The sequence below is a fragment of the Pteronotus mesoamericanus genome, unplaced genomic scaffold (genome assembly GCF_021234165.1).
Source record: "Pteronotus mesoamericanus isolate MK-2021 breed Mesoamerican mustached bat unplaced genomic scaffold, CSHL_Meso_final contig_347, whole genome shotgun sequence".
In the NCBI taxonomy this organism is placed as follows: Eukaryota; Metazoa; Chordata; class Mammalia; order Chiroptera; family Mormoopidae; genus Pteronotus; species Pteronotus mesoamericanus.
Window position 1 is genome coordinate 8,446,466 of NW_026555137.1, and position 20,300 is coordinate 8,466,765.

The window sequence follows — 20,300 nt, forward strand, 5'->3', positions numbered from 1 at the left end:
CCTTCCAAAGGATAAAACTTCTCCACAGATTCACTTACAAGTCAAACACTTTCACATGCACATTTAACACACACAGAGACAAAAAAGTAACCGGTACCTACCCTTCTTCAACATTTAAAGAGCCACTCCAACCAACAGCAAATTGCATTTCTTCCTTTCCTTTATCACTATATTTCCATTTTGCTGAAAAAATTAAGTTCCATTATAAAAATAACTTCAACTACAGTATACTAAAACAGTAATTTATAAATTTGACTCTTTCCTTTTTAGAATGATGAGCACAAAATTTAATAGTCCTGTATGAATAAATTTGGGTCTTAAATATAAGATGATGTTTAAAATTTGTGTAAGATTTTTATAAAACTCTACCCTTAGTCTCTCCTTCCTCCAATTTAATCCATATAATCAGTTTTTAATTCTTAGGTACCCCACCTATTTTATTTATAAGACCACTTCTACTGATCTTCAGGTAGCCAACAAACTTCCTGATTAACCACTGGAGGGTCAATTTGCGTGATAAGGCTGTTCCATCGCCATTTCCTACGTGACCTCCCTTGGATCGGCGAGGTTTCCAGACCCCAAGCAAACCCAGAACCTCGGTTTCAGGCAGTGTCCAGCCCTGTCTCTCAAGTGCCACAAAGAGATGGCTAAAGGATCTGCCGCCAAGGGGGCGAAAAAACAGAAAAGGAAAAAAGAGAGATACCAAAAAGGGAAGAACACGTTTTAAACAACATATAAAACAAACTACATAACATAAACTATCGAAGACTACTATATAATGCATATAATAGAAATAAATAACATTTTTTTCCCCTCTAATACATTTTCTGCTCAATTCAATGCATTAAAATCAAGGCCACTGGGAAACGATAGATACTCACGCACTAGAAATACAGCTTTTTGCCCCCAAGCCAGGACCATAAGATCATTGGTTGGAGACAAGGATAAAACACAGTCTTGAAGCCATGAAGTTTTCTGTGCTTTGCAAGTATTTCCTTCTTCTTCCTGTGGGTGAAACTCCAATGAATGTACATGCAACAGCAGTGGAGTGTGTCAGCTCAACTTGTCTGCCTTGAACGGCGAGGGGGAAGTAAAAGGGGGAAAGGAATCTTCCCAAATCTTTCATAAAGTCTCGATAATATTTCTTATCAAAACATGTCGAAGATGACCGACAAACTACCTACCTACTACAAACAACTTTGAATACCAATGCAAAAAAAAAAAAATTCAATGTAAACAAGCACAGAGTAGAAGGATATTAAAACAACATCACATAGGGACCACTCCAAAATGATTCGGTATTAAAAAATGTAGTGATGGCCCTATTCCAGGGAAGCAGCTGCGGTGTCGGCAGCTGGACAGCAAGTGAGAACCGCTTGACGATTACAGCGGTCAGGCCTGTGCACTTTGATAAATTTGACCCATTTTTCTTTTTATTCGACCTGAAAGGTGTTTTTGTTTTTCAACTGCAAATTTATTCCTTATATAGGTAAGTTCCTGGGGGCATAAAAACCAACAGCTTCCCTGGAAAGCCTCTCTTCTAGCCCTGAGCTCTGGCCGCCCCATTGTCCACTCCAGAGACGACACATGCACTTGGCCCTGGGGTGTATTTCCAGATACTTTCTGCACATACATATACATACACACCTTTCCCCCCTTTTCCTAACTCAAATGGTAGCACACATTATTCAGGGCCTGGCAAAAGTAGGTTTACAGAAGAAGACAGCTAACACAATAATTAACAGTAATAAAAGAATAAATTCCATGTTTCAGCTCACAACTGTAAACTTACTTTTGCCCACCCCGTACACACTTCTACTTTAGTTTTTTCAGTCTTTTTTTTTTTTTTAATTTTCTCTTATCATATACCTTAGGCTTGATTCCACCTGAAGTGTCTTTACCTTATAGTGGCTGCACAGTATTTCACTGTATAGACACACCACAGTTTATTTTCCCAGCCCCCAACTGATGGACACCTGTGATGTGTACACACACTCTCTTGCTGCTATAAACTGTGTGACAGTGAAGAACTTGATACATCTGTCAGTTGGCATGGGCATATGTCAGTAGGATAAATTCCTAGAACTGAATTTGCTGGGTCAAGGGAATATGTATTAGTAAATTTGCTAGCTATACCTCAGTTCTGCTCCACAGAAGCTGTGTTAATTTACAACCCAACCAGCAAGTTTTGAAAGTGCTTGTTTCCCCAGAAGTGTTTCAAAAGATGTTTTAACTCTGGATCTTTGTCAATCTAACAGATGAACGTGGAATCTCAGTATACTGCGTTCTTTGGAATGAGAACAGGCACTTTCTCATATGCATAAGAGGCTTTTCTAGAAAAGGTTATCTCCTTTCTTTTGCAGATTTCCTACTGGAGTTGCTGCCCTTTTTCCAATCAACTGTATAAACTCTTTACATATAAGGAAAATTGGCCCTTTGAACATAAGAGTTGTAAATAGTTTTTCCTGGTCCCTGTGGTAGCTTACTTTCTTTCGTGTAAACATTTTTTTAATGTTATGTAGCTAAATTATCCATCTATCACTTACAGCTTCTAAGTTTTATGGCCTGCAGACTCAACCCTACGTGACTGCTTCTAGATCAAGTTAATCAAGGCGGGGGGAGGGCAAGAGAAGGGAAGACACGCAGGCTGTATTCTTTCTGGAAAATGCTTACACATTTATGCTTTTTAAAAAAGCTTTCAATAGGCATGAATTACTAGCATAATAAAATTTAAAAGATTTTAAGAGCAAAATAAATCATCCTTGTCAGAAATATTACGGTGGTATTTCTAGGAAAGATAAATTATTTCTTGCTGGGATGCTATCAAAGAAATATTTAAAACATGCATAAAATATGGGTTCCAGGACACCTGCAGGAACATCTCCAGGAAGGCCTGAAGCCTCTGGAATAGACACGCACTCATTTTTCCTTCTCAGTGAGGCATTAGGAACGGAAGAGATCCGCAAGTTTTGCTAGGGAGGCTTTCACAGGCTTTATGAAAAAAGTTTTCATAAAGCTAATTTTTTTTAAGGAGTTTAACCAGGCTTTTAATTACAGCTGGCCACTATCAGGGCTGGTCCGTAAACATAGTGGCACAGGGGCTTTAGTGCCTCAGCTGCTGGGGTGGCCAGGTTGCTATTGGAGCAGCAGAAATGGTTTTTCGAAGTTTTCAGCTTGCGTCCAAGTCCCCCAGTGACTTACATTGTCACTGCCACTGGGCTAACTTTCCAGACATTTACATATTACAGAGGGGCCAGAAAAAGCCAGCGTAATCAGGGGCTGTGTATGTATTCACTGTCACTCTCTGCCGTGTACCATCTAAATCACAGAAATGAAATTGGCATTTACAGATTTTAAACCAAGAGACAGAAGCGCTTCAGGATTCTGAAACACAAAATGTAAATAAGGCTAAATAAGCGGGTGCCTCTCCTTCCCCCCTCCCCAGCCTGCTGTTCACATATATGTAATGCCGATGTATGGTAAACCTTGTTTCTTAGGTAGCAGGACTTTTTACTCCCAAACAAAAGCTTATGCAACAGTTTAATAGTTTCCTGTGTAACACAGATGACAGTGGAGCTGAGGAGCAATAGAGCGCCCCTCGCGGACCCTGGCGCCCCAACAACAGGCAGCGGGCTAGGCCGCCATCCACACTGGAGGCTCCGGCTCTCAGGCGAAAGGCCGAGGGTCTTTTCAGAGTGAAAAGAGGCTCTTTCTAAATGTGACTACTAATTTGATTACAGGTGGCCCAAAGAAAAAAATTTTACAAACATAATTAGTCACAAAAACCAACAACTTCAATCTCAAGTTTTAAAACTACTTTTCTTCCAAAATTTACAGGAAGTTAATGATAATTCAGTAACTCTTACAGTTTAGCTTTCGATTCAAGTGGGATTAATTCTATTATTTATTTTTAAATTGTGTGTGTGTGTGTGTATATATATATATATATATAATTTAATAGAATTTTGTTTGCCCATTCATCCAGCCACTCAACCTGTGTATAGCCAGAGCAATATGCCTACTTTTATAACCCATTGAAGTTAATGATAATGATTATTCTTAGACATTAAGAGTTGCTTGATTACTCCTTCTATTTTTCTATAATATCTGAATTTTCTGTAATAAACATGTTATTTTCAAAAACAAATTCATTACTTGTAAGAAATTCATTTCAAATAGAATTAAAACAATTCTCTGAACCTACAAACTTATGGGAACAAACAGCGCCCTGAGGCCGTCACAGTTTTCTGCCGGGCTCAGCCGCAGCCGGCCGGCCCTGGGTCAGCACCTGCGGCCCCTCTCCACACCTCCACAGCCCCCCGAAGACCCAGACACCGCGCCCCTCTAAGCCAGGCTGGCAAAGCAAAGGTTACTCTCCTCTGCCGGTCCTAACAGCCATGAGCCCGTGGGAACCGGCGGACAGCCTGCCCCCATTCCTACGGCTGCGGCACCTTGACGCTGAGGCAGGCAAGTAAGGTGCTGGCAGCTTTCCTTGACCAAAAAATGAGGAAGAGAGTTGGACAGCTGAGCAATTCACAGCCAGATAACAGATTGCAAGGTCTTCTCTTCCCTAACTAAGGACAATTAGGAGCAAATGATTTATACATTCCAGACTGGGATAGGGCAGACACCCCTGGCCTGGTCACAATCCCTTTCAGGTGACATTTGTTGAAGGTGAAACTGAGCAGAGAATGACCCTGATGCCTCTATATGCTCATTTTGATGCATCAGCATATCAAAAGACACACCAAAAAAGCTGATGAATGTTCTGATTAATGAGATGTCTCCTAACATTCCTGCCTTTTGAAAGCAAATAAAAACCCTTCAGACGAAGGACCCATTCGTTGCACACTCTCCCTTGAGCACGCCTGTGCCTTTCCCCCAATCTTTCCTCAGGTGTGTGTACCTTTGCTCCCTTTCTCCTAAGCGCTAAGTGTTCCCAGGAGACTTGCAACCAGGGGAGCAGCAGGCACTGGCAGCTCCTCCCAGGCTCACCCCTGAACCTGCCTCCGAGGGCCTCCTTTTGCCTCTGTAACTTGTTTCCTGAGTCCCCACGGCCCCATGTGGCTCACTCCGTCTGCCTCTGTGAGTTTCTCTCTAAAGAGCCAGGGCAGCCACACCTAGGCTCCCTCCTGTTGCTATGACCTTACCTCTTCGATCTTAAGCCCTTCCTTTGTTTCATTGTCCCCAGCTTTAATAAACGTACTTTCAAAATCGCCTCAACTGCTGTCATGAAATCTTTCCTGCACACAGTCAGGAACCCACACATTCCCAACCGTGCGGGGGCAGGTCCGCCTCGGCCCTGGTCCCTTTCCAGTAACCACACAACCAGAAATTGACTTCAAGACATTTTGCCTCTTCCAACACTGGTCTCATCTTTCGTGTGGACAAGACCTGCCAGTGCAACTCGCAGGGAAGGCAGGCGTTGGGTTTGCTGTTTCCATTCTGATTAGGTGGCTACGCCTGTTACCTTGACTACAGCATGCACTTCTGCGTTTCATACAACTGCCAAAATTTACTCTGATTCTTGTTATGTCTCTGGGGCTGGCTATGCCTTTGGAGTTGCTCATAATTATAGACAGCAGGAGGAATAACAGGTCTCTACTCCGCACTATTAAGTAAGCACAGAAATGTTTGTGACCAAGATTTTTAAATGTCAGCCTAACATCGGAATATGTCACCATCTTTACACAAGGAAAATGCCGCTATCGAGAAGCAAGCATACATTTCTAAAGACTTACAGGCTCTTGGCGTTCTGTTTCTTCCCATGCTCCCCAACCATCATCTTCCCAGTTCGTTGATTTACCTATTTTTAAAAAGATAGAAAGTACTTACATGAAATACAGAGCTTAAAAGATTTTAAAACATTCTCTCTAAACATAATAAAGCCAACCCTGATATACAATAAACATTATATAAATATAGTGCTGATGATAAGGAAGAAACTAATGTTAACACTAGACTATACCAGGATATTGCTTATGTAATAATCATCCGGAAACATTTTACCTGAATTTCCAAATCTATGTCTTAGTAAAACTGTGCAAATTATTTGGATCTTAAGATATTAGACATCAAGTTTATCCACATTTAAATCAAACTGCAAAGGTGACTTTTAAAAAATATCCCAAAATGACAAATATTGGTTACTTAAGACATTAGACAAATTAAATATACACAGTGACAAAAACCCTTAAAACTTCACAAAGATGTCTTAAAAAGTAAGTTGTTTTTTGATAAGACAAGGTATCAATGAAAAAGAAAACTGAATATTGAAATAAGACAGATCTACTATTCTCTACCTTTTTCTGATATTCTGTGATTTCTTACACATGAGAATATTTTTGTGGAGTAAAATAAGATGTTCAACAAACACGGTAACAAAGGATCAGAAGTCTGTATAGGTTTGGAGAGCATGATTCCTTACATTGTTCATGTTACTTCTTTTTATATCTTTTTAAATTTATTTCTTATGGTATCACATCAGAAAGAAGAAATAAAACTATCATTTTCTGACCATCTACTCTGAGTCAAACATTAGCCACTTTATACACATCACCTCAAAATAAGTTAAAAACAGATAAAATTCAAATAAAATGTGAAAAGAACGGGCAGCTGAATGAATTATAAGTTTAGGCCCCCGATTCTGACTACCTAGGTTCATAGCCTGGACCCCACACTTACCAGCCGGGTGACCTAGAGCAAGTCACCCCACATCTCCAAGCTTTCGTTCTCCCACCGTAAAAGCGTGTGAAACAATAGTGCCTCCAGCTGGCAGGGCTGTGGCAGGATTTACATCAGACAACACACTGAAGCCCTCAGCGCCTGGCACACGAGCTCGCGGGGCCAGTCATCGAGATTTAGCCGTTAAAATACTATAAAATGTAAATATTGTATTTAATCAATCAGCTTTCCGATCTTATGGGGGGAGTGAGAATCAGTTAAAATGATGGGACTGAACCTGGCATCTAGAATGCCTGCAGTAGAAAGGAAGGAAATAGGTCTTTCACATCTATAAGGTTTTACAAGTTGCTAAAATCAATTGGATACAAATAGTAAAAAAATGTTCATCTAGTATTTGAAACCATTGTTGAATGAGCTCTGTGGTAATATAGTCTCATCTTTGATATTTAAATACCACTAACTACTTCCTACTATGCCAAGCACACTATTAAGTCGTAAAAGAGTACTATCCTTTGATTAACACTGTACAACTTATAGAAGATTTCGATATACGTGTCTATTAAACAATTTAACAACTGTTCTGTTAAATACCACATGCAGCAGGAACAGAGAAAAATACAAACATACTCCTTGAAGAGTTTGTGGTGTAGTGTAGGGGACAGACATGTAATTATAATACCTGGTGAGTACTGCGATCAACTACTACAGGAACTCAGAGGAGGCAGTGAGACAGGGAGAGATGAAAACACAGTGAAGAATCACCTCAAACTAAGACCTTAAAATGTGGCTAGGAGCTTTTCAAATACACTTTAAAAAAAAACGTCAACATGAGGAAAGGCCAAAAGATGCAATGTGCGTAAAGGGCTGATCACATGACAACTAATATGTATGCAGTGCTTCTATACGCCAAGTGCTGTACAGACTTCAGTTCACGTAAGTATGACAAGGGTCCTCTATCAGCCCCTTTTCCCAATGAGAAAAACATCCTTTGGTTTACACAGCTCAACCAGGACCACCGAGGAGGAAGCGGCGGAGGGGCCTGAGGTCAGGGGGCCTGAGCTCCGGAGCCCACGTCAGCGGGCATTCTGCTGCATCCCTTCCTCCTGTGGCTGATGGAGGACACAATTAGGAAACAGTGGGCCTTGTGGTTAAGGTCAAAAGTAAGAATGCTTATTATTTTAAAATGGAAACATTTCCTTGCTACTGAGATTGGGAATTTTTTTTTTTTTTTTTTTGTAACTTGGAAAATTACAGTTTGTTCTTTGGCAATTTAATTCAGTTAGGCAATCTCTATTCTGCTAATTTTTCCACTGCACCACAAACAACTGCCTTACTGTGAGACTGATGGCAACTAGGCCATCCCATTTACAGTTTTAGAAAACACACTGGTTCTCATATGAGAAAGCCAAGTAACTAGAAAAGTTCATTGCTCTAAAAGCCATGAGTCAATTTTAAAATTGCTGTGAGAATAATGTATTTATCAAATTACCACAATCTCTGAAAATCATGTAGGCTTTACAGCACTTCGTGAAGACTGGCTATTCACTCACTCACTCACTCACTCACTCACTCATTCAATCATTCATTCATTCATTCATCCATCCATTCAAGAAACACAGCCTCTTTTCTGTCGTGGGCACTGTGCTAAGTGCTGGAAATACAAAAGCAAATAAGCCTTCAGAGAGCATAGTGTGTGCACATAACCTCTCTTGAATGCCATACAAAACAAAACCATGAAAAATGTGTTATTTCTCCTCCATATTGATGTAAAAAGCACCTGACTCAATTCGCAAATGACTCACACAAGCCAACAGAAGACAGCAGCAGTCTGGACTTCCTGCTCCTGCAGAGGTCCAATCTCCCTTTACGCCGCAATTCAGATCCCACAGGAAGAGGAAGACCTTGAAACATACTTTCTTTGTACACGATATTTGTGTTTATGACAGCTTAGCCATTTCTCAATGCCCCTGGTGGGGGCGTTTCTATTAAACAGAGGGAAAGAATTTGATCAGGCATCTCCCTCGACCTCAGGAATACATTTTCCACAGAAGCCATGGTGCTTCACAGAGTAAAGGGAGGCGACACAAAGCTTGGACAGGTTAACGATGCTTTGAAGGTCAGTCTGGAATCCCAATGCTCTTTATAATTCTGTAAGAAAATGCATTCCAAATTCTAGTTGTCTGAAAAATGAGAAACATTAAAAAAATCTGCAAACTGCACTACCCTGTGGCTACTTCTATGCAGTGCCAATGATACAATTTCTGCAGCCTCCTGACTTCCCTTGAAAATTATCTGATGCTGTGTTGCAGGTTGCTATCTAACAGCTATTTTTGGCTGTTAAAAAGTGTCAGAATGCCAGCACTTTACCAAGGTTATTTCTTTTGCCTTCAAACCATGCAAACTCTGTTTTTCCTGTACTCACAACTGTAAATCTACTTTGCCCTACCCTGCATGCTATAAGCGCATTGCTTTGGTTATCCACAACCTTGGTCAATGACCAATTAAAAAACACCGATAGTGATACTGAATGAAGAAGCCATCTTTTACAGAAAAGTCACCAGAAAGGCAGACTGCCTGATAAAATCCTTCACAGGAGAGACAATGTTATTCAACATTAGCTATGTTTAACTATTGACATCATTAGCTATTTTTCAATGTAAATCATCATTCAATTAAATGTGATTTTCAAGAACCTAATTTTTTGGTCAGCTAGAAAAAACAACTAGGAAGAACACCAAGTTCCCCAATCAACACCATACCATTTTGATAGGGGGCTGGAGAACGTCTGCAGCATTCTTAAACTGGGCCTGCACTCTATTATGCAAATATTCTTTTTGCCAATAGTGAATAAAACAGGTCACCCAAAAAGCAGCTTAAAAACGGAAAATATTGGCTATTAGGGGAATCTAAAAACAGGTCATGAGAATGTGCCCTCATTGTGTGACTTCCGTGCTATGTTTCGCGCGCTGGATGTTGCGGTAGGAGCCGGCATTGTACAATATTACACCGGGACAGTGTCCGGCCAGAAGCAGAGTATTTCACAGGCTTGTGTTTTCATTGGGCTCTCCCACCTCTTTTCCTGTACAACCTACTTAAAAAAAAAAAAAAAAAAAAAAAGGCATTTCCAAGTAATTACGTATTTCTGCTTAGTTAGGAGTCTTTAATTTTTTTTTTGGGGGGGGGGCAACCTTTCTTGAAGGGTGAATTGCCTTTCAAATCTATTCTTTATTCTTTTCACATTCTTAGCCATCTCTCCTTAAAATTCACAGAAAATCAAGGACTGTATTACAGATCCAATTAGAGTCTTTCAAGAGGAATGTCCATTTAAAGTATTTTGTTAGTCTACCTCCTTTGCAGAAATTGCCCTTATTTCTTGTGGCACAGCTCATCTTGAATCCTCTATCTAAATAAAATTCATAAGCTGGTCTCTAACCAACTTAACAAAAAGCAACTACTTCCTTGTTGACTAATAACTTGACTTTTCAATCCTTAACTTTTTTATACCCATCACTGAAGACTAGTTTGAAGTGTCTTCAAACTAGAATAATTCATAACATAAGCATAAACCCTTGTTCTTACCTTTATCAAGTTAAATGTTTTGGCTGAATGAATGAAACCAATGACTTCAAAATATAAAATGTAGATACAACTCCTTCTGGAGAGAATTTTTTCCCTGAAGAGATTTTATTATACTAGTATAGAAAAAAACTGTTCAGTGTCTCACTTGATAAATGATATACTTATGCAAACCTTCAAACCACTGAGAAAACACATTTTAGTTCAACCATCAAAAAAAGTTACAGATTTTTTTTGCGGGGGGGCGGTATATCCAATGAATGAATTATTCTACCAACAAAAGCTTAAATAAGAAATTCAACTTCTGCTTTCCATAGCTCTATTTAATTACAAAAATACATTATTCTGTTTTGCTTTTGAACAGTCTGTCCTCATAAACTGAGTATATATTTTTCATTTAACAAGAACCTGAAGCTAGAAAGGAAATTGAATTCTAGAAGTGGGCAATTAATTTGACAGTATTTGCTTTTCCCAATATGAGTATGTCAAGATCAAGAACTAAATGAGAAACTGAAATCATTAAATGTTAGGAAAAGGAAAACTTAATTTAATCTCCATGGCTGAATAAAAGATCTTATTAGCACAGAAGCAAATTCATTTCCTTTCTTCTGAGGCAAGAAAAAACAGAGATAATGTACTTGTTTCGGTAAAGAGGAAGAACCTCTAGAAGCTATGACTTGTAAATAATTCGGGGGCCTGACAAAATTTAGTTGGGTCTTCCTGGCCAAAACAAGGAAAAATATCACATAGCAATACAAAGTTTAAAAAAAGACTAAATAATAGAGAATCTGCTGCTGAATTTCCTATGCCTCAGAATTATTAATCTTTTTCTATTACTAAGGAGATGGAAATGGGAAAATAAATTTCTTATGAGCATATTTCTTTTAGCACATAAAAATATGTAGCAATCTAAAATGAGGAGGCTATCCCATTTTCAACAGCAGGCGTTTAACTCTTTCAAATCTTTATGATTAAATTAGACTAGACCTTTAAGGTCTCTAGAATTCTAATGATTAATGTTGCCAAAGAAGTGATCTCCTCCATCACATAAGAACAAAGCTTCTGGTAGCCAATCCACGAAGTTACAGAACTGAAAATATCTTTAAGCATATCCTCCTTCTCTAAAAGGGTTATTAAACAGGCTCTCTTCCCACCCCACCAAAATCTAACAAATCTTCTGACAACAAAAATAATATAACAAAATAATAAATAGATAAAGAAATTTAATATGCCTATTCCTTTCTATTAGTTTGTTTTCAAAGTAAGGGCAATAACATAGTATGTAATTACAAAGAACTGATATATTTCTTATCATTGTTTCCTACACCTTCTAACTTACGTTGATTTATCATACCTAAAGCAGCAGAAATAGACAGGCATAGCGAATAAGGCGAGGGAAGGTGAGCCATTATGAAATGTGGGTGAAGGTACGTAAATACTGCCAGTTAAAGCTAATGTCTGCATATTTTAAAGAAGCCAATTTGACACCTTCCTTATTAAATCCATTCCAATATTCTGTCCCTATGAGAAAACTTTCCTTAAACTAAATTCTTCCACTACCAGCCTAATCTTGCTATTACTTGCTGCTTAAAAAGAAATACAGATAAAGTCTGATAATAATCCTAATAACACATGAGGACCACTTTTTCATTTATTGGGCGAGCAAAAGCCAAAGGAACTGGTAACATAAAATGATGACGAGTATGCATGTACAGAGGCACGTCTGTTTACCCTGACAAGGAATTCCATTTTAAGTCAATGGTTGTGCGTGGTGTAAGATACGGGTCCAACTTCATTCCCCATTGAGTGGTCTGGTATCCTCATCAAAGATCATTTGACTATATATATAAGGGTTTATTTTTGGGCTTTGTATTCTATTCCACTAGTCTATTTGTCTGTTTTTATGTCAGTACCATACAAGTTTGATTACTGTAACTTTGCAATACGTTTTGAAATCAGGAAGTATGAGTCCTCCACATTTTTATTCTTTTTCAAAATTATTTCCACTATTCAGGGTCCATGTCTCATTTTTTATGTATGCTATGATGCAAAAAAAAAAAAAAAAAAAGTTGGGAATGTCTGACTCCTCTAGAAGAATGTCTTCCAACGTTTTGCTTACAGATACCCCCAAAGAGTTCTTCGCTAGTATGATGTAAGTTCTCATATACCATAAACATGGACATTTCAATATATATTTATATCATCCTCTTAAAGTTAGCAGATTCTGAATATTATCGGGAAATGACACCTACCAACATCCATTAAGAAATATGATGATCTTCTCTAAGAGTAATTTTATAAGTCCTATTTCTCCTTCTGTTTCCACTTTATTTCCTCCAAAGAATGCTATTCTAATATAATTTTTATTACCAGGCCAAAAATTTTTCTGCAAAAGAGATATGAACTGAAAAAAAAAAACAAGTTTTCCTGTGATCATAAGGCTCTAAGTATTAAAATTTGTCTTCTTACTTGACTTACTGCAATTATTGTTAGAAGCAGATAAATGAGAACAACAACATACATCCACCACAAATTCTGATAGAGCTCTTTACAAAACCTGATGTGTAATAAAAGGTAGCCTGGAGTGATGACCAAAATCCATGGCCTTTGCCATTCCTAGAATTCCAAGTAAACTATCTATAGGAGGGCAAGCTCTTTTCCTGACTTTTATTTGTAAATGAAAGCACCATTTTAACTGTAAAATGCGGGCTTTGCAAATGGGCTCACTGGTTAAGAGGTTCTTTCTCCATTTCTTTTCTACCTGAACTGAGAGTAGCCACAATAATACCCATAAATACCTACCTAAGAATTTGATTTAAAAGGGTAATGAATTAAATATTTGCAAACTCATAGGCATATTGCAAATTAACCGAGATGTATGGGGTATGATTATATCCCCACTTGCCTGGACTGAGTTCATATCCTCAAACTACCCTTTGCTGTGTGACCTTGGACAACTAGTCCATCCCTGTGTGCCTAAATTTTAGCACCTATAACTGTGCCATACAGTATGGTAGCCATTAGCCACATCTGGTTATGTAAATTAAGTAAAATAAAAAATTCAGTTCCTCAGTAGCACTTGCTACATTTCAAGAACTCAACAGCCTGATGTGGCTAGAGACTACCATACTGGACGGCACAGACTGCGATGAAAAATAAACAAGGTGATATGATAGAGAGTAACAGGTGAGGCCAAGGAGGTAAGAGTGACTGCTTTAGATTAGATGGTGGAAAAGGCCTCCCTGAGATGCTGACATTTGAGTTAAGACTTGCATGACAAGGTGCAGGTAGCACAAAAGGCCTGCATAGAACATCCAAGGTAGAGACAAGGGCAAGGGCAAAGGCCTCAGGTGCAAATGAGCCTGGCTGTCTTAACAGCACAAAGTGTCTGAAGCATAAGAAATATGGGAGAGGAGCAGGAGGTACAGGAAGTGGCAGGAGGCAGGGCCTCAAGAGTCTTGTACGCCAGGCAAGAATTTTGGATCTTATATAAAGTGCACTTGTAAGCATAGAGAGTTATAAACAGGGGAATGCTATGATATAGACAATGTATGCCTTTAAAAGTTCACTCTGACTGCTTTTGGGAACTAGTTACAAGAAAGCAAGAGTGGAGAGATGCAGGAAGATCTGTTTGAAGACTGATGTCACTGGCCAAGTGAGAAGAGACGGTGGCTTGGACTAGGGCAGCAAGACATAGGAAATGTGTTCTTTTATTCTACATCCTCCGTCTACAGTCCTGTAGCGACTACCCTTCACAACCTGGATCCCTGAAATAGTCAACTTCATTAACTCCTCAAAACGCCGTGAACAAGCTGTTTGCCCCAACCATTCCACCAAGCCTGTTCTGAGCTCCCAGTCACCGCCACCTCCCCAAAACCCACGAACACATTTCTGTCCTCATCTTAGCTGACCTCTGCTGCACCTGCAACTGCTGACCCCTCTCGTCTTTCATCCAAGTCTCTCCTCCCTTAGCTGCTAGACCATCATGCTCACGTGGTTTTGCTCTGTAACTCTTCCTCAGGCTTCTTCCAATTAACCTCCACTTGACGCTTAAAACTTCGGTACTCAGTTCACATCACTTTGCAGTCACTCAGTGACGCAAAAGATGTTTCCATCAATGACAGACCACATACACGACGGTGGTCCTATAAGATTACAACAGAGCTGGAAAATTCCCACTGCGTAACAACTTCGTGGCCGTCTTACTGTCACAGCACAACGCGTCACTCCTGAGTTTGTGGTGCTGCCAGCGTCAACAAACCTACTGCGCTGCCAGTTGTATAAAAGTACGGCACACACAATCGCAGTAGTAGGTGGAGCCATCCAGGTCTGTGTAAGTGCACTCTATGATGTGCACACGACAACGCACGGGGCATGACTGTATGCATACATAATCCTTGAAACAGGTGTGACGCTTTTTGCTGATAACTCTCAAATCAACATCTCTGGCCAGGAATCCTTATTAAGTGTCAGACCTCTGTATCTAGCGTTCAGCTGGACCCCCTCCCGTGCACAGACCACAAACATTTAAAATGCCAAACGTCCAAAACCTATCCACTTCATTCTCTCTCTTTATAGGCCTTTACTCAAGTCAAAAGCCCACAGGCATCCTTGCCCACTCTCGCCCATCGGCTCTGATAGCCCCTCATTGCCTGGTCTCCACTAGGTCCTGCAGATTCCACCCCCTTACGAGCGCTCTAATCCAGCCTTGCCTTTCAAGTCCTGCTCGGGCTATTTTAGTTCAAACGCCAATCACTTCTCACAAGGGTTATTGGAATAGTCTCCCAACCAATGCACCTGCATCCCATCTCTCCTGCACACAGCTGTCAAAGCACATAACAGCGATTCACAATCTCTACCGACTACATTGAGTTCACATCTGACCACGTCCTTTCTCAGCTTCGGGTCTCCCAGAGGCACCCTGCCACTTTCACAGGCTTCTCGTGACCGTCCGGCTCCCTGGTGTCCCCTCGCAGGTTTTCTTTGATCTCTCAGTAGCGTGCCATTCCAGGCCGCCCCTCCTCTGCGCGTGTTACAACCTTTCCCTTATTCACCTCCCTGCTCCTCCAAGGGGAGGCGTAAGTATTGCCACTTCAGGGAAGTGTCCCTTGTGCCCCACATAAGCATACCTATATTTATAGATTCATACTTATTTGTCAATATATAGTATACATGTTTATATATGTACATATCTTAGTCGAACCGCATGGTAGCTGCTAATTTATTTGTCCCAGTAAATTATATGCTCCGAGAGGGCAGAGACCACCAGTTCGATTTGCTTTGCTTTGGTATGATACCTTCTAAATTTAAAAAACAGAGAGGAACTTATGTAGTGGGCTTTGATCACCAGCCCAGAAGAGACCAAAGTGACAGCGCCGTACTACAAGCTAAATGCGCTTCAGATCGGAAATAGGAAGAAAACAAACACAAAACACACAGCCTTTCAGTGGGAGACCTGTGGGAAGTTCCGAGGAACTAGGCAGAGTCTAATAAACCAGGCTTAGGATTTCACACTCCGTGGGCAAAGCCTCCACACTCTTTGATGATAATAACAGGTGGAAGGCTTCTCACCTCAATGAAGCGCCTGAACTGTGCGTGGCCGCGTTACTGTAATTAACACGGAAATGACACGTTCCATGTCATTTTAGTTCTTGCTGTAGATTCTCGCTCACCTCCTGACAGGTTATTACCCCGACTTCGGAGCGCTTAACTCACCTCCTTAGGGGTCACTCAACTGTCAATCAGCCATTTACTCTCTAAATCTGAAGGGGGGCGGGGCGGGGGTGGGAGAAGAGAGCCCTGGGCAACAATAAACCCTTTCGGAAGGGCAGGCAGCCAGGCAGCCAGGCAGCCGAGGGCCACAGACCCCGGGGTGGAGGAGCCGGGGTGAAGGCCAACATCAGGATGGAGCGCCCGCCGACAGCTGGCAGGGGATCCCCGGGGAGAAGAGGCGATCACGGAACAGGCAGCGCCGGGTGGGAAGAAGAGGGAGACGGGACGAGAGGAAGCTGGACGCAGTTTCTGGCCCGAGAGCGAGGTGTTTAGGAGAAAGCTGGGGCGACAGGAGGGCGACACCGACGCGACCAGGGCGGAGGGGGGTACAGGACGAGGAGGGCAGGGCGTCATCGCTGGAAGGCGTGCGGGGAAGTAGGGGCCCCCAGGACAGAGACGGCGGGGCCGAACGGAGACCCGAACCCGCCGGGCGAGGGGCGGCGAAGCGGGGGACACTTACTGGGGTCCCTCCGCAGGGCGCCGATGGAGGTCTCCTCCCGCAGGTGAGGGAAGAGGAAGTCGCGGGCGGCCTGGAGGTCCTGGAAGTGGCAGAACTGGACAATGGAACAGGCCATGGCTGCGGGGAGCCCCGCTGGTGCACGCACCTTACCTGACCACGCCCTGCCCCCCGCCACCCCTCGCGGCCACAGCCCAGCCCGGACAGCTTCAGCCGCGCAGGGGCGGGGAAACCGAACCGGAAGCTGTCAGCGCACGCGGGTGCTCCGCTCCAGAGTATTGCGTTTGCGCAGAACGGCGCCGGCGGACGCGCTCCCAGTCACGTGACCAGCGGCTGTCGCCGGCTCTGACGCCGACGTGGAGACCTCAGACCGAGGTCGGTCGGGGTTCTGCGCCTCCACCCGGGAAGGAGCTCTTTTATTCATTATGGCTTTTAGCTAGACAGTACCTCATTGGATGATGTCTGCGTCGGCCTTGGTAATTTGACCAGTCTTGTTGGTGTCTTGCTGTTGGTACGGTCCTGATTTTTCTCAGAATACTCCCTGTTAAAACTAGGACAGTGGGGGACGGTGTCATGGAAGTGTCCGAGGTCGCAAAGATTAATTTCTCCTCCGTCAAGGTTAGCTTGAAATGCTCCCCCGACAAATTGCCATGGTGCTGTTCACGCCCAATGCAGCGCGCGTCGCACTGTGTTACACTCTTACACGGTCTGTCGACCTGCATTTGATTTTCCATTCATTCTCTCATCCGCCCATTCAAGAAATGTGTTGCTCGTCGTTTCTATTCCAGACACGCGAGGCGTGGAGTATAAAGCAGAGAACAAAAGACATTAAATGCTTGTTCCCGTGGAGCGAAAATTCTAGGAGCAGTTAATTACTCAACTATTGAACTGAAATGAAAAAAGCTATTTAACAGCTAATGGTAAGGAAGGAAGGAAGTACAAAGTGCTATAACAGAACATAACAGGGAATCTTGCCTAGTTTTTTTGTTTGTTTGTTCTATTTTATTGGGGGATGGGCGCTCACAGTTGCCAGGATCAGGTACAGATTTTGTTGTAAATTCCTGGAAGTTGGGATCTCATTTAATGCCACTTTATGTCCATAGTTATCTAACATAGGACCTGGCATATCGTGCTTAATAAATATTTGCTGAAGGAATAAATGAAATGGGATGTGTACATAAAGTAAACAGAATGACCTCTTTTTTTACAAAGTACTTTGTATTTTTAAAAGTACTTTTCTCTACATTATCCAATTGGATAGTCACAATGTCATCTAGAAAGTGTCTTATCCTAATTTTTAAGTGAAATTTAAGTGTCTTTGAGAAGCCTCGACGTTCATTTAAATTATTTTTCTAAAAAGTAAAAACCAAAGAAGGAGTTATTTTAATGTTAACCCAAAGCACTGCAGACACTCATATATTTGCCAAAAGAAACCTAAAGTGGCCGTCCACTTTGTGTGGCAGAAAATGGGATGGAAATAAATTGAAGGCATATAGGTGAAGACCAGACCATTTATATCTGTCAGGGCTGCATGTACACCCTTAGTCCAAAAAAAAGTAACAATTACAATTTAGTGCCTAGGTTCCTACTCCATTAGTTCCTGTTTCTAGAGTAGAAGAAACTTCTCAAAATAGGATTGATAATTCCTATGTTACCAGATTACCCATGGATCACCTATAAAAGAGATGATCGGATGAGCTGTGCTCTAAGTTTCCTTACACATCAGAGACCTGTAACTCTGTATTCAAAGCTTGCAGAAAAGGCAAGTGTTCAGTGCTCCCATTTTCCATCCAAAAAAGGAGAAAAATGCCATGCTTCCTCAGATCATCCAGTCCCAATGATCAAACCCCAGAATATGACCATAATACCAAAATAGAATAAATTTTAAATTTAGACTCAGCTCTACAGCTGAGAACAGGTGACACTTTTTAGAAGCACATAGTGTGGTTGCTTGAAAGCCATTCAAGTTCCTATTCAGGTAAGTGCGTTTTGTGGAAGTGGCTGCCTTTGGCTGATTCAGCTGGCCTTTGTTCTGCTCCCGAGCATTCATACATCTCTTGTGTGGCGGCCACTGAATTTCATTACCGCTCAGTTTCAATGGTGAAGTTCCTGACTTCTGTCCAAGTGGTATTGAAAAGGCTCATTCATGAGTGTTTTTAAGGACTTCAGATAGCTTTCACAGAAATTACAACACATTCATGGACTGCACTCTTCCCCCAGGAAGTTGTAAAGCTGCCGGGAGTTCTGCTGTCATGGTTCCTGCGGAGTGCGGGAGGATTGTGTTGGACAGTGGATGTTGCTAACTGGACACTCCTAAGAAAGCACGTTGCAGGAAACGCCCGGGCTTTGCACAGCCCAGCAGAGAGACACTGTCTCTCCCTGAGGTGCGAACTCAGGAGCTGAGAAAGGCGATAAGACCAACGCAATCGCAGGAGAGTACTAATGTGAACTCTCTCCAGTATCCATTACTGTGAGCTACAGCACGGATAACTCATTAAGAGAAAGAGGCTTACCGAGCACGCTGAGCAGCGGGGCCTTCCACGCCTTTACCAGCAGCCTGAGGCTGACGGTATTGAGATCCAGGGTGGCAGGGAAGTGGGGGTGGGGCAGTGGACGTGGAGTCAGGAGACCGAAGGTCTGTCTCAGCTTGGCCGCTAATATAGTCACAGGCACTTGGGCAACGCACGTCACCTTCCTGGACCTTACTGGCTTGATCAGTAAAATGAAGAAACTGAACTCCACAGTCCATCTCAGGAACGTGCGGGTTTTGGTGAGAAACTGGGAAGGAAAGGCCCGGAGTTGGAGTTGCTCCAATGGGGTAGTCTACGTAGGCATCCCGGTAAGAGGCCTGGGTGGCAGCAGTGACCGCGAGGGCCCCGCGTGTCTCAGTGCGTGGAAGGAGGGCAGGGAGACTCGGAAGCATTACACCGCAGCCGGGCCGCAGGTCATCCTTGAAGGCTGAATTGCAATGCGAACAGAAGCAAGGTCTGTAAGCCACTAGTTTGACCTGGCAAACGTCCACGGAGGATGGATAACATCTGTCTTGTTACACGCTCAAGGCGCTGTGCCGAGCACAGTGAGGCGATAAGGACTAGCCCACCAGAGACTCACTACCTCACCGGGAAAGCAGGCCAACACGAAGAACTGACAGAAGCAGAGTGCGATGAGGTGACTTCTGGTGCTCAGAAGGGGCTAGGGGAGAAATAAGGGAGACATTCACTGTGATCGCTCACTTTGTCTTGTAGAAGAGGGCCTGTTGCGAAGAGGTATGAAAGGCGATAAACAGATTGGTTCCAGATTAGGAAGAACCTCAACATTCCAATACTCGAGTCTGAATTTTACTCTGTGTGCAAGGTATAGCCAATTGAAGATTTCGTGTTGAGGAGTTGGGTCATGTTGGAGAATCAGTATGTGGCGTGACTGGCGGCAGGAGACACTTCAGGTTCTCATCACAATATTCTCAATGGGAAGAAATCACAATGGAAAAGCAGTACCACCCTGGAGGCTGAGGCAAAGGACTGTTGACCTATGATGATGTGTGGATTGTGGGAGGGTAGATGAGACCCAAGATGACATTCAAGTTTTCTGTCTAAAGAACTAGAGAGGTGGCCGTGCCATGTCAGCAACCAGAATAAAGAGTGCAAAAGAAGGAGTGGATTTGGGGACAAACAGGAATGAGATGAATTCAGTATTCAATCTGTTAAATGTAAAGTGCCCTCTGAAGAACTAGATTTTTAAAAATTTTTTTAATAAAGGGAAGTTAGAAATATGGAATTAGTGAGGCCAGACTGATGATGCTACTTAGCGAGGT

General features: G+C 42.2%; 1 protein-coding gene across 1 annotated transcript in view; it reads right to left on the reverse strand.

The window, feature by feature from the left end:
• Window positions 1–16,718, reverse strand: part of RAB3GAP2 (RAB3 GTPase activating non-catalytic protein subunit 2) — a 52,952-nt gene extending 36,234 nt beyond the window's left edge. Inside the window, exons 1-4 of the mRNA XM_054576606.1 lie at window positions 16,493–16,718; window positions 5,742–5,806; window positions 882–1,005; window positions 102–183 (exon numbers count right to left, since the gene is read on the reverse strand). Of these exons, the coding sequence (XP_054432581.1) occupies window positions 102–183; window positions 882–1,005; window positions 5,742–5,806; window positions 16,493–16,607 (386 nt within the window). The 5' untranslated portion in view covers window positions 16,608–16,718. The remainder of the gene's footprint in view (window positions 1–101; window positions 184–881; window positions 1,006–5,741; window positions 5,807–16,492) is intronic.
• Window positions 16,719–20,300: the final 3,582 nt, after the last annotated feature.